This window comes from Oncorhynchus keta, chromosome 1 (genome assembly GCF_023373465.1).
Source record: "Oncorhynchus keta strain PuntledgeMale-10-30-2019 chromosome 1, Oket_V2, whole genome shotgun sequence".
NCBI lineage: Eukaryota > Metazoa > Chordata > Actinopteri > Salmoniformes > Salmonidae > Oncorhynchus > Oncorhynchus keta.
Genome location: NC_068421.1, coordinates 36030306 through 36043768, shown reverse-complemented (window position 1 = coordinate 36043768; position 13463 = coordinate 36030306). Strand labels below are relative to the sequence as shown.

General features: G+C 48.3%; 1 protein-coding gene across 15 annotated transcripts in view; it reads right to left on the bottom strand.

The window, feature by feature from the left end:
• LOC127931225 (histone-lysine N-methyltransferase MECOM-like) overlaps window positions 1-13463 on the bottom strand; it is a 215446-nt gene that overhangs the window by 10898 nt on the left and 191085 nt on the right. For 2 of the 15 annotated variants that reach the window (XM_052523267.1, XM_052523307.1), the window contains 7 exons: window positions 10428-10530; window positions 9971-10232; window positions 9449-9620; window positions 8920-9100; window positions 3692-5099; window positions 3403-3493; window positions 2492-2518 (listed from right to left, as the gene is read on the bottom strand). In XM_052523267.1, coding sequence (XP_052379227.1) covers window positions 2492-2518; window positions 3403-3493; window positions 3692-5099; window positions 8920-9100; window positions 9449-9620; window positions 9971-10232; window positions 10428-10530 — 2244 coding nt within the window. The remainder of the gene's footprint in view (window positions 1-2491; window positions 2519-3402; window positions 3494-3691; window positions 5100-8919; window positions 9101-9448; window positions 9621-9970; window positions 10233-10427; window positions 10531-13463) is intronic. The other 13 variants (XM_052523271.1, XM_052523278.1, XM_052523272.1 and 10 more) reach the window with 13 other exon arrangements.

The window sequence follows — 13463 nt, the reverse complement described above, 5'->3', positions numbered from 1 at the left end:
AAGAAAGAAAGAAAGAAAGAAAGAAAGAAAGAAAGAAAGAGTGTGTTATTGTGTGAGAATGTGTGTCTGGGTGCTTGTTTGCTCTGTGTGTGTGCTTGCATGCTCTACGTCTGTTTGCGTGTATGTGCACAATGTGAGCACGCTGTTGTGTGTGCAGGGGCAGAGGAGTGATTCATATCCACTGCTGGGCTCTAAACCATTCGGTGCACAATGCAGGCAGACAGCACATTCGTCAATATGAAAGATGTTGACATTACTGATCAAGGGCCAGACACGGGCAATAATGATATCGCTGTGCTGAGAGGGAGCGGGATGGAGGGATGGGGGAGGAGAAGAGGAAAGAGGGGGGAATGATGTCCCAGCAGGCTGCGGGACCTGTCAGCCTATCAGCCTATCTAGCATTGGACAGCTTTTTATTTAAGGTGCCACAAATTTGCATTATTTTGCGTGTATTGAATTTTGATTGTGTTCCTTATTCTTATTTCAATAAGGTAACAAATCAGTAGTGATTGGGGGCCTCCGGCAGCACCACGGGCCCTGTTCACCGCCTGACATTCCATCTCACTGTTCCAACCTCATGTTACTCTGAGACTTTACCGAGATGGAGAGCGAGAGAGAGAGAGAGAGAGAGAGAGAGAGAGAGAGAGAGAGAGAGAGAGAGAGAGAGAGAGAGAGAGAGAGAGAAAGAAAGAAAGAAAGAAAGAAAGAAAGAAAGAAAGAAAGAAAGAAAGAAAGAAAGAAAGATTGAGAGGGAGCGGTAGAGAGAGGGAGTGAAAGGAAGAATGAGAGAGAGCAAGAGTCAGACAGACAGACAGACAGACAGACAGACAGACAGACAGACAGACAGACAGCCAGACAGACAGACAGACAGACAGACAGACAGACAGACAGACAGACAGACAGACAGACAGACAGACAGACAGACAGACAGACAGACAGACAGACAGACAGACAGACAGACAGACAGACAGACAGACAGACAGACAGACAGACAGACAGACAGACAGACAGACAGACAAAGAAAAAGAGCAGAGAGAAAACAGAGATGGAGAAACTGATCGATGATGAACGACCACAGACGTTATAGGCCAGGGCTGATTAAGAGTGACGGTTGGGTGTAAAGTTCCGACTGCGGGAGGATGTGGGGTGTCAGGTCCGTTTGATTATGAATATGCCAATGCTCCGTGCCGTGAATCAAAGGCTCCCTCGTGAGAAGGGGAACGGGAGGGAAAGGTGGGGGTGAAATGCTTCCATATTTCTTGTGAATGTGCAATATGTATTTCATTGGGGCTCTTTATGGGCATGGGGGCTAAAGCTCAGTTTGTTTCCCTCCTTGCTCAATGAGAGGCCATAACTCACCTGCGCATTAGGAGCCCTAAAACTGTCCACCATATTGAGCCGTCGTGCAAGATAAGACACTTTAGTTTGAGAGCGAGAAGCTGAGGCTAAAACAGCTAGGCCCACCCCGGCTGTTCTTCTGTCTACTGAGGCAACCCTCCCTCTGCTACACACTCGTTCTCCTTCCTCTCTGGCTGTTCAGTTCAGCTGTGTTACTCTCTCTGTGAGAACCCTCCATGTCGTCTACTACCGGTGAGAGAAGTCAGAATCAGAAGAAACGTCTCTAAAGCCTTTGAGATTTTATAGATTTTATAGATTTGTATAGATTTGTATAGATTTTAAGTCAGGTTCTCTAGATCTCATCTGATATAATACAGATTGTGAGAAGTCTAATTGTGGGAACAAGGAGGATAAATACCTGCACATTTACTTAAATGTGATTCCCCTAAAATCCCCTTTAGATGTAAGCCCCCTCCTGTCTGAACTTGCTTGTTGCCGTAGTGTCTCTGTGGGGCCAGCTGTTGATTAGTTATCTTCAGATGTCAGTGATGCTGAGAGCGCCTTAATTAGTGAGATGCATTCTCAATTGTTGATCTTATCTGGAAACAGATGTCAGAGGGAGGAACTCCCCCTCCCTCCCTGGGTCCCTAAGTGACTGTTACCCTCGCGCTGATGCAAAGCAGTCCCCCCTGTTCCCCCCCCCCCCTTCATCTCACCCGCTCTGTGCCCATTCCAACAGCACTGCCTTACTCTCCAAATAAGCAAATATATATAGAACCTACAGTGTCGTTAGCAGTACAGGGTGGAACCCTGCTATAAATCCCAGGCCTGTCATGTGGACAAATTAGTCATTCGAAATTAATCTAAACGTTTACATGAATTTTTTTACCAAAATGAGTGAGAAAGCAGATCGCAAGCTGAGAAAACCTTGTTTTTTTATGTGATCAACAAACAGGTCTAAAATCCATCGATAAGAATTGATGGCTTGTGATTGGATGATGCCTGGTCAGTAGTTGCTGGAGATTGGCCAGAGCTATGCGCAGGCTGAGTGACATGGAGGGTGTTATGATGAGGACCCATGCACACACAGGGGGAGTCTGGGGGTCTAGGGGAGGCAGAAGCACCGAGACATATAGGTATAGAGGAAACTTACCCAGGATCTCTGATCTGGCATACGAAACTGAGGGGCGGGACAGAAGGAAAAGAGCAGTCAGAACCAGGAAGTAGGACCACGGATCAACAGCTTTTTATTGGAAACACATGGGCATTGGTTGGGGGATGAGGATGTCACAAGGGGTCAGGTGACTTGGTAACAAACCCCTAACCCAAAAATGTACAACTGCAAAATAAAGAGCCCCTGTGGTCAGAGTGTTTCTGCGACTGATTTGTGTGTCCAAACATCGTAAAGTAATAAAAATGGCCTAAACGCTGTTACTGTTTCTACTGATAGGACACCTCATTAAGCCACGTGCCACGGCCATGTGGCGTTACAGAGTTAGAGACCGGTTCACAGAGTGTGGAGAGGGGACATAAATCAGACGGCTCAAACAGCCAGTAAAAACCAGGCCTGAAACGGTCAGTAAAAAACAGCAGACCCTGAGAAAAATTTTTCACTTTTCCTACGGGCCAATTTTCACTGCTGGGAAGAGCGAACGCATGAATGTCAACGCATGTCAATACACACACACACACTGAGTCACGCTACACACGGTAGAGAAATCACAGGCAGCGTAGAGTCCGGGGGCAAAATTCTGCAACTTTAAAAGGGTATCATTTTTTATATTTTAGTCAAAGACACATATGTGAGGACGTGTCACTTTGTGCCCTTTTCAGTCTCCCACATTCTCCCACATCTGGTTCAGATAGCTGAGAACAGGACAGACCAGACCCAAACATGCTTTAGCATGGATCAGGCTGAACACTGGCTCTGGTCCCCATCACAACCAGACCACCTCGGACCACCCCCAGATTGACTCACCGTGCCTGGGCCTCAAAACCAAAAAGGGCCCCTGGTCTGGCTGTCTTTGTGAAGCTACAGTAACACTGAGATAGGACAGGACGTACCTGTGGATGGAAGAGGAAGCCGGGGGCGGGCCGCATGTACTTGTCTTTCAGAGCCTCAAACGGATCGTTCATCTTCCTCTTCTCAACCCTGCTAATATTACAACTCTATCAGTTCTTAGACACCGACACTAAAATACATTCACATCCAACGATATAGGAAAAAGTACCTATAGGAAGTTAAAGACACATATTGCTAACACAGAATATAATAACACACAGTGGGTCTAAATGAGTCTGATAGTGAGTGATATTTGAACTGGGGAGGTTTAGTTCTAGAGATTCACAGTACCTGTAGATTGGGTCCATGAAGAAGGGGGTGGGCCTAGCATGCTGCAGAGAGGTGTCGGCTTTAGGAAGCTCCACCCCTGCCGTGTCTTCTCCAAACATGTGGATCTTCTTCGACTCCTCCCTCCGGGAGGTGCGGCTACTGCTGCGGTGCCTCGGGCCGCCCATGCTCAAATCCAGCGGCTGGTCCTGATTGGTGGAACGTGAGGAGGCCCCCGGTTTGGAATTGGAGACGGGGGTAAAGGGGGCGGGGACCTTCTCCTCCTGCTTGCGCTTGGTGGTAAGGTCAAAGGGCGACTCAGAGGTCCTGCTCTGGCCTTTCTTGGTGGGTTCATCAGGTGGGGACTGGGGCTCCCCCTTGAGGCCTGGAGGTCTGAGCTCTCTCTCTGGGAAGGGGTAGACGGGTGGGGAGAAGGTTGGGAAGAAGGGCAGGGGGAACATGGAGGGGTAGGGCAGGGTGCCTACCTTCTTGTCCTGCAGGCCCGGCAGCCCCGTGGAGCCAAAGTACCTCTCAGCGATGGAGGCGATGGCCTTGATGGAGTCATTGACCGCCCCTGAGACAGCCGTGTGCTCATCCAGCGAGGGAGGGAACAAGGCGGGGCCGCCTTGGAAGTCCTTAGTATGGTTACTGGTCAGGATGGTGGGGCTCTGGGGGCCTCCGCCCGCCTTCCTCTTGGGCCCCTTCCCGTTCTCCCGCTGGCTTTCGCTCTCCATGTCGCTCTCCAGCTCCGAGCCTGATGTGGTATCCAGGTCGCTCCCACTGGGCGTGCTCACGTCATCCAGGTCGCTGCTCTCTGATTGGCTGCTCATCTTGCCGCCGCCATGCCTCTGCTTGGAGGAGGAGCCCTGGGCCTGTCGCTGCTCTGTCCCCTGAGGCTGCTCGTTGCCGGGCGATGCCTCTTTGCGGAGGGTCTTGAGCAGCTCTCTGGCCTCCTGGGCCCTGGGGCTGGGCGACAGGAGGGGGCCCTTGCTGTGCTCCGTACCTGGACCTGGGGGCCGTCTGACTGGGGAGGTGGACGGGATGAGGGTGGGTCGGTGGTACAGTCCAGAAGAGAACAGGCCCGGGAAGCTGAAGGGGAAGCCAGGGGCGGATGGAAACGTCAGGCCACTGTGGTGCCGGTTCCCAAAGTAGTCTGCCAGGCTGGCACTACTGTGCCCCATCCCACCCATAGCGGCCTTGTCCATGGCACCAGGGACACCGGGGAGGGACATGCCCTGGGCATGAGCGAACAACCCCCCTGCCGTGAAATGGTTCTTGCCCTCACAGAAGCGCCGGTGCTTGTTGAGGGAGGAGGTGGTGCTGAACATCTGGCCACAGTCCTTACACTTGATCTGGGTGCGGCAGTCGGCGTGCATGCGCTTGTGGCGGCACAGGTTGGAGAACTGCGTGTAGGACTTGTGGCACACCTCGCCTGCAGGGAGAGGGAGACAGACACGGGACATTCAGAGAAATGTCCAACACCACATACACCCACACATACACAGAGTACATCTCCGACCATAAGGGCCAAGAGTTTTCCCTTAGATCCAGTCGTAAGGAAAACCACCAGGCTTTAGTCATGACACTACACATGCATTTCAGGATGGTGGACTACAGTACATGAGAGACTGGCTGGGTGTCCTAGTCTGAGAATGTTATTTCAGTGAGGCGAAGGGGGGTGAGATGAGTCGCCAGATCCTAACATTGTCATGGGGCTTTGTTCCTCGGGGCTGAGACTGAGTCAGTGGAAGGCATCACCTGCACATGAAACACAGTGCACCTCTGGGCATTGTGCTCCCAGGGTCAGACTCCCAAGGAGACTGTAAACAAACACATACGTACACGTACATACACACGCGTGTGCGCACAGACATGCATACACATTCATAGATATTCACAAAACTCACAATAGACAAGAACACACATATGAGTGCACACACACACATACACACACACACACACATAGATTTATGCAGACACATTCACAGATATTAAAATATGACACACACACACACACACACGCACACACACTCACTTGGAGACACACGGCACAATGGCTCTATTTTGAGCCTGTGAAGGAAGCAGAGTTGAATGAATCCTATCCTGCAGGTCCGGGTTCCCAGGGACAGGGCTCACGTCCTCCGCTGCCCGCCTCCCCTCACACCCCCCACTCCCCCCTGTCCCTGTCATCTAGCTCACTGTAACCTTCCCACAGTCCCACAGTCCCTTCCCTGTCTGACCCCGTGGACGCCAACCCTGCTATGTGGCAGACCACATTGTTGAACAGAACATAGTGGCTAGACCAGGGGTCTCCAACAGGTTGACCACAAGTAGCTCACAGCCCACCAATGAGTAGCTCGCTAAACAATTCTTAAAGTTCCTGCTATTTTTCAGGTTTTCCACTGAAAACTGTCACAAACAAATCTCACAAGAATCAGACACTTGAAGCTCTCAGCTACTATCTAATCAACGCAACACTGAAATTATCTCACCCCTGGTTAGCCACTATTGGCTTAAAAAGCCAAAGTCTGCCAACTGATTTCCACCAATATTGCCCTGTCTGTCTGTGTGCTTCGATCATTCGTCTATCACTCCGTGTGTAGCAGGTTTATGTGAAAACCATATTGTGGGTTGACAGAAATACTTTCCTCAAAACCTCAATTAAATGATAACTGCAAAGTAGCCTTAGTTAGCAGAAGTATATAATTTGTATCTATTATTTGCAAACTTTGCTATGACATGAGCAGCAGCAGTACAGAACCATCATTCCTCATTCGCTCGGTGAGCTATTAAAGGGCCAGACCAAAAAAAAAGTATTCTGAGTAGCTTGTGACATTTTTTAAAGTAGCTCTCAATCTAGAAAAGGTTGGAGATCCCTGTGCTAGATGATAGCTAGATAATAAAAAAAAACAGTATAGAGATCATATCTATACATACAGTAGCTTCTGGATAATAGTCATTCTGTTTCATATTCTCTATTGGAATTCTCTATTTTATATATTCTTTATTTTTACATTGGCATCCGTAAAAATGGAAAGTGGACGACAATTTCATATCAAAACATACTCTTAAAAAATATGTATGATATTGAATAATATTGTAGTTTATAGGAATGTGATTGATTCAAATATTCACAATATAAAGTATGTCGTCTAACGGTGTTTCTTTTTTCATATGGTGGTTTGGAAATGTACTGGGAAACGTGTGAAAGGCAATGACGTGCATACCGTGCTGTAATAATGAATGCTCTTTGAATCGAGGGCAAAGGTCACAGAGTGAATGATTATGTCTTCGAAGGAGTCAACGTCGTAATTGATCAAGAGATGTTGAGTCTAGGCGTAAATATTTGATGCGCCTGAGGCTCGTTGGATAACGTGGGTGTTGTTATCCGTTTCCTCTCTGTTGTAGAACGAGTAGAAGCCCGTGGCTGTAAATCACATACTGCTGACATTTACAGACTTACAACAGACACACATGACACACAGGGTGTGAGGGACCTGATCCACTCCACACGTGTGTTTTGTCAGGTCTCCATAAACTGTAACTAAATATTATAAACACATTCCTGTGAAGAGCAGCTTTGAGTAAGACAGCCCCATGTGTCTGAATGAAAGACCAGGGCCGGAATGTTCCTCAGACAGACACAGCCACAGAATTTCTACCTTGGTACAAACACACACATGCATGTACACACACACACACACGGACACACACATGGACACACACACACACGCTGACCGACATACTGTTCACACAGACAAACAAAGACGGAAGACGGACACACACATGGTCTCTGTCAGGGCTGTCAGGGCTGAGGGCTGAGGGCGTTCTGTCTTTTTACACAGGCATTAGCTTTTTTCAAACCTGCATATTTTCAACTGATTACTGCAAATGTACTCCCATTCGGAGCACGGCGGAGGGGACATGTGGTTGCTATTTGCGTGGAATGGTGCATTTAGAGGGGAGGGGGGAGATGGTGGTCCGCAGGCGGACCAAGCCCCTCTGTCCTGCGTGTGGGGTCACGGAGCTGGGGTCAAAGGGTGAAGATCACTGTGCTTTGTGTGTGAGGTGAAAGTGTGAAAAATCATTATTGGGGCCAGAAGATTTTCCTGAGTACCTGACCTAACAAGGAAAAACTCTGAAAATGTGTTTTCTCTGAAAATCAAAACTGGGGTCTGGTCATCATGTGTTGTGGTTGTGGTTGTAATGTTTGACCACAGGGTTGGCATTTACAGGGAGTGTGAAAGAGAGTGGGATCAAATGTATGAGCTCTGGGGTCAACGGGGGGTTATGGATGGTTGAACAGGTCAATGTGTGGGACAACAGTAGGGTTAAAACGTGAGGTCATAGTGTGAGGTCATTACTAGGGGTCATTGGTTCAACAAGGTGTGCGATTGCTGAGATGGGGGCATGGGACACGTACTGCTGTTGTTCAGCTAGTAACAGAAATACCATTCTCCTTCAAAATAGCACTCCCCTGTGACTACAATTCCTGTGGAATGAAACATTTTATGTTCTCCTTATGCAATCTTGTATATTATAGATATGTACATATTACCAAAATCAACATGCCACTTTCAAAATGTCAAAAGTCAGTACCATTCAACATTAATCCTACAATCACAACATATTATATTCAATGATATTCAAAATTGATAGATAATAAATAATACCAAATAATATAAATTCATATTAAAGTGCTACTGTATGGAGTTTTTTTTAAGTACATAAAGGACTGATATTTAAAGGGGCATTTGACCCTAAAACCACTTTTTCACATAGTTCTCATCAGAGTACCGTTAATATGGTTTAACATTTTATTTTGCACATATATGTACAAGCCTTATAGCTATTATAATAGAAGATCTGTGTTTACTTCCTGGAAAATTCTCATGAATATGCTAAATGAATCCTAAAGACATGTTTTACTCTTGCTTGATTTAGGTATTCAGGAGACTGGAAGCAACATATCTTGAAAAGTTGAATGTTGATATGCACAATTTTCTGGGACAGTATCAAAAGTGGACTAATGAAGAATATATGAAGAAATGGTTTTCAAGTGAAATTCCCCTTTAAAACAATGAGAGGGTCAAAATAGGTATGGGACTGCGTTAAAATCTATCACGAAGTAACTCACATGTCAACTAGTATTATGTACCAGGCCAGAACATAAGAGACGGGGCGTTTTAGCGATTTTTCTAAATGAGTTCTAACAAGCTAGTAGAATATGTGGAAAAAGCGTGCAGACTTACATATGAAGGGTCTGAGTGACTTACATATGAAGGGCTTGACGCTGCTGTGGATGTGCTTGTGCTGCTTCAGGCCAGAGGACGTGGCAAAGGTCTTCCCGCAATCGGGACAGGCGTGAGCCCGCGCCCCCACGTGCTGCGAGCGGATGTGCCTCTGCAGGTTACTGGGGTCTGTGAACACCTGCTGGGGGGGGGGGGACGAGAGGGACACACGGGGGGGGTCACCCATCTGCGACTATGGATACAGTATATATAGGAGATGCATGCATGTACATGTACACTTGTTCACACATTCAATTCAACACAAATTATACTCTAATACGGGGCTCTCCAACCCTGTTCCTGTAGGTTTTTGCTCCAACCCCAGTTGTACCTAACCTGATTCAGTTTATCAACCAGCTAATCATTAGAATCAGGTATGCTAGATGAGGGTTAGAGTGAAAACGTACTGGATGGTAACTTTCCAGGAACAGCGTTGGAGAGCCCTGCTCTAGTAACATACACCTACCTACCCACCCAAACACAACTGTACCTTTGAGCAGGTACATGACTGTACCTTTGTGCAGTTTTCACATTCGTAGTGCTTGCCACTGTCATGTGACATCTGATGACGAATCAGGTTGGATTTCCAATTGAAGGCCTTGGGGCACTGGTCACACTTGTATTCCCTCTCCTCCGAGTGAGACAGAGAGTGAGCTTCCAGGCTGTAGGAGAGACGTACAGACAGACAGACAGACAGACAGACAGACAGACAGACAGACAGACAGACAGACAGACAGACAGACAAACAGACAGACAAACAGAGGAACATTATTCCAATCCTCTGCCTCACTAGCCTCTCAACTAAAAACAACCCAATAAAGTAACATGAACGAAGTGTGCAAACAAGGACCGTACCCAGGATCAATAACAGTTCAAAAGACAACTATAGATTCAGGTTGATATGCAGCCGTCATCAGGCATGTGAGGGGGGTGCAGGTTGAGTGACATAGAGGGGTTCTGAGCTGAGTGGCACCGGTCCTATCAACAAGGGGGAAAGAGGACGCCTTCTCACCTCTGGAGGTCGGGGAACACCTGATCACACTCCTTACACTCCTGGGGGCCGTCGTGGTCGAGGCCGTCGTGGCTGAGGCTGTGGGACAGGTGTAGGTCATGGGGCTCCAGGCCTTCGGGGCCTTCCAGGTCACTACTGTCCCCTCCAGGGTTCCCCAGGAAGGCTGAGGTGGGTGTCCCACACGGAACCTTCTGGTGGTCCAGCAGCTCAGAGACAGACTCAAAGAGCTGGTCACAATCCTCACAGCGATACTGTCTCTCCTCTGGACAGGGGGGAGTAAGGGGAAGAATGTCTTAAGTGTGTGTGTTTGTTTATGTGTGTGTGTGTGTATGTGTGTATATTTGTGTGTGTATGTGTGTGCGTGCGTGCGTGTGTGTGTGTGTGTGTGTGTGTGTGTGTGTGTGCGTGCGTGCGTGCGTGTGTGCGTGCGTGTGTGTGTGTGTGTGTGTGAACTGACCGTGCATATCAGGAGCCATGCTGTCACATGAATAATCCTCTGCCTTCATGTACAGAAGCAGCTCCTCTCCTGGTTGGATCTCTCGAGTCACTCTGTAGAAAATCTGCAGAACACACACACACACAGATTTAAACATATGACGTTACAGTATATCCATACATGAGTACACACGCACAACCTTGTCAACCAACACCATATAAAACACACTCACCTCCACTTTACTGAAACAAGAACACTGATGCAGAAAGCAAACAAACGTTGCCTCAACACACACACACACACACACACACAGTTTAGAAAACAGGGAGGATATTGGGGGCCGAGCGTGAAGCAGAGAGGACCACATAATATGTCAGTAGTAGAATGCTCTCAACACGGCTGGACCTCAGAGGAAGAGGCAGTAAAACGTGTTGGGAGATGTGATACTGCTGCAGTGCATGGTGACATATTTGTGATGCTGTGTGTGTGTGTGTGTGTGTGTGTGTGTGTGTGTGTGTGTGTGTGTGTGTGTGTGTGTGTGTGTGTGTGTGTGTGTGTGTGTGTGTGTGTGTGTGTGTGTGTGTGTGTGTGTGTGTGTGTGTGTGTGTGAGTAGGCAAAACTCTATACCAGTATCATGCTATGCTTTATCAAAAAGGACTGTTATATGCTCATGGTCCTAGTGCACGGTGACATAAATATGGAGAGATGACCAGTACTAAGGGTCACATGACTACCTGTGGTGCTACATGTATACAGTACACAGTCAAAGGCAAACACTTACATGCACAGCCTATACGCTACGCCACACACAAACACACATTCACAGACACTACTACACACTACACACACAATCTACACAATATAAAACACTCCAAGGTGTGTGCGTGTGGGGGGGGCTATAGTGAATGGGTCATCTGAGAGACCCTGAGATCTGTGGGACTTCCCATACGAACACAATAGATGCTCTGCCAAACAATCACAGATGGCGTTATTTTTGGCACGCCTTGAAGGTTTAACTTACTAACTTCCCTTACAGCACCGTGGTGACATTTGGACGGGAAGGGGGGGGGGGAGTTATTAGGAATATGACAGGGGAGACACAGGGACACTGACAAGGGCGCGGGTCACAGGGACACAGGCCCTGGGAGATAACGTACCCGGCTCACCGTGACATCAGTGCTGCGTGGCGGCAGCGAGGGCGAGGGCCAAGCGGCCTGGTCAGATGGGAGCCAGCCTCGACCCCATTGTTCAGGAGGAGAATGCAGGGAACTGAGAGGGTCCAAATAGACGAGCGGCTAGCTCTCTCAGCTGCCCCCCTCGTCTGTATAGAGCCCCCCTCTCACCCCCTCCCAGCTCCTTCTTGCCGGTCTAGCGCGGTCAACAGCTCTCAGTCCAGGACTTTAGCCCTCAGACCAACAGGCCACAATAATATGGATGGTTGGGAACAATAACAGACCAGTTCAGACAGCCATCTAGGGCTGCAGGGATTCCGCCCTCAGAAACTGATAGAGTCTTTGAAAAGCTATCAGGGGTACAGCTAGCCTGATCCCAGATCTGTTTGTGTTGTCTTGCGTGACAATGAGTGACAAAGAGTTGGCAAGACAGCACAAATTGATCTGGGTTTAGGTTACAGCCGCTAGTGGACCGTGGCACAGAAGGGGCAGAATGTGGCCGCGGGGAGCAAGTTACTGCAGCTCGTATCTCTGCTCTTATGCAGATGGTGTACAATCTGGCACACAGGCACTGCAGTGAGTATCAACATGGGGGAATTCCCCTCAGCAACACCCCTTCCCTGTGGGCCGCCACAGACAAACACTCAAACACACACAAACAAGCATACCGTACACACCCCGAAACACACATACACATAAGCACGCAAACACACACACACACACACAAACACACAAACTGGTTGAACGTTTCTGCACTGTACAGATCTCCAACTCCTCTCAAAAAGCCTTATGAGTTGCCCCTATAAGGGCTGGCTGACACAGAATGAGAGAAGCCTAGTCTGGGGCTGTAAATGGACAGAAGCTAGAAATAACAGAGAGCTAGATAAGAACAGGGTTTGAGTTCACACTGTGAGGGCCAGCCAGCCACACCTTTGGACTAGACGAGAACCAACGAGGATAGAGAGCCCCAAGCCTTGACCTCCAGAGCCCCAAGCCTTGACCTCCAGAGCCCCAAGCCTTGACCTCCAGAGCCCCAAGCCTTGACCTCTAGAGCCCCAAGCCTTGACCTCTAGAGCCCCAAGCCTTGACCTCCAGAGCCCCAAGCCTTGACCTCTAGAGCTCCAAGCCTTGACCTCTAGAGCCCCAAGCCTTGACCTCTAGAGCCCCAAGCCTTGACCCCTAGAGCCACAAGCCTTGACCTCTAGAGCCCCAAGCCTTGACCTCCAGAGCCCCAAGCCTTGACCTCCAGAGCCAGCCAGGAGTCACAGGATACACAATCATTATTAGACTTTATTACCTTGCATTATCAACGGGGGATTGGGCTAACATAAAACACAAGGAGGCACTGAGGATAGGTACCTAGAAAAACTCGCATACTCACACGCACACACACACATAGACAAACACATGAGCAGACACACATGCATAAACATGCACACACACAATACACTCTCCCTCTCTTTCTCTCTCTCTCTCTCTCTCTCTCTCTCTCTCTCTCTCTCTCTCTCTCTCACTCTGTTTCTTGTAGAGGTCATAACTACAGACGTATCAGAGGCTATTATCTTGGAGAGTGGGTTGCCTTGACATCATTAGTCACAAGTGCAAACAAAGAGTCCGATTTTCCTCTGGACACTGACCCGCCCTCTCTGTTCCTCCAACGTCCTTCCTCTCAGATAGGTCATCTATCAGGTATGCCAGCCACCAGCTAGAGTCCTGATCTAGGATCAGGTCCTCCCTGTCTATATAATTGTATTCATTATGATCCAAAAGACAAAACTGACACTAGATCAGCACTTCCACACTGAGACACTCAGCTCTCCAGTCTATTTCTATGATCACAGAACCTTTCACACATTAAAACAGTCAATTCATCCACTTCATGTC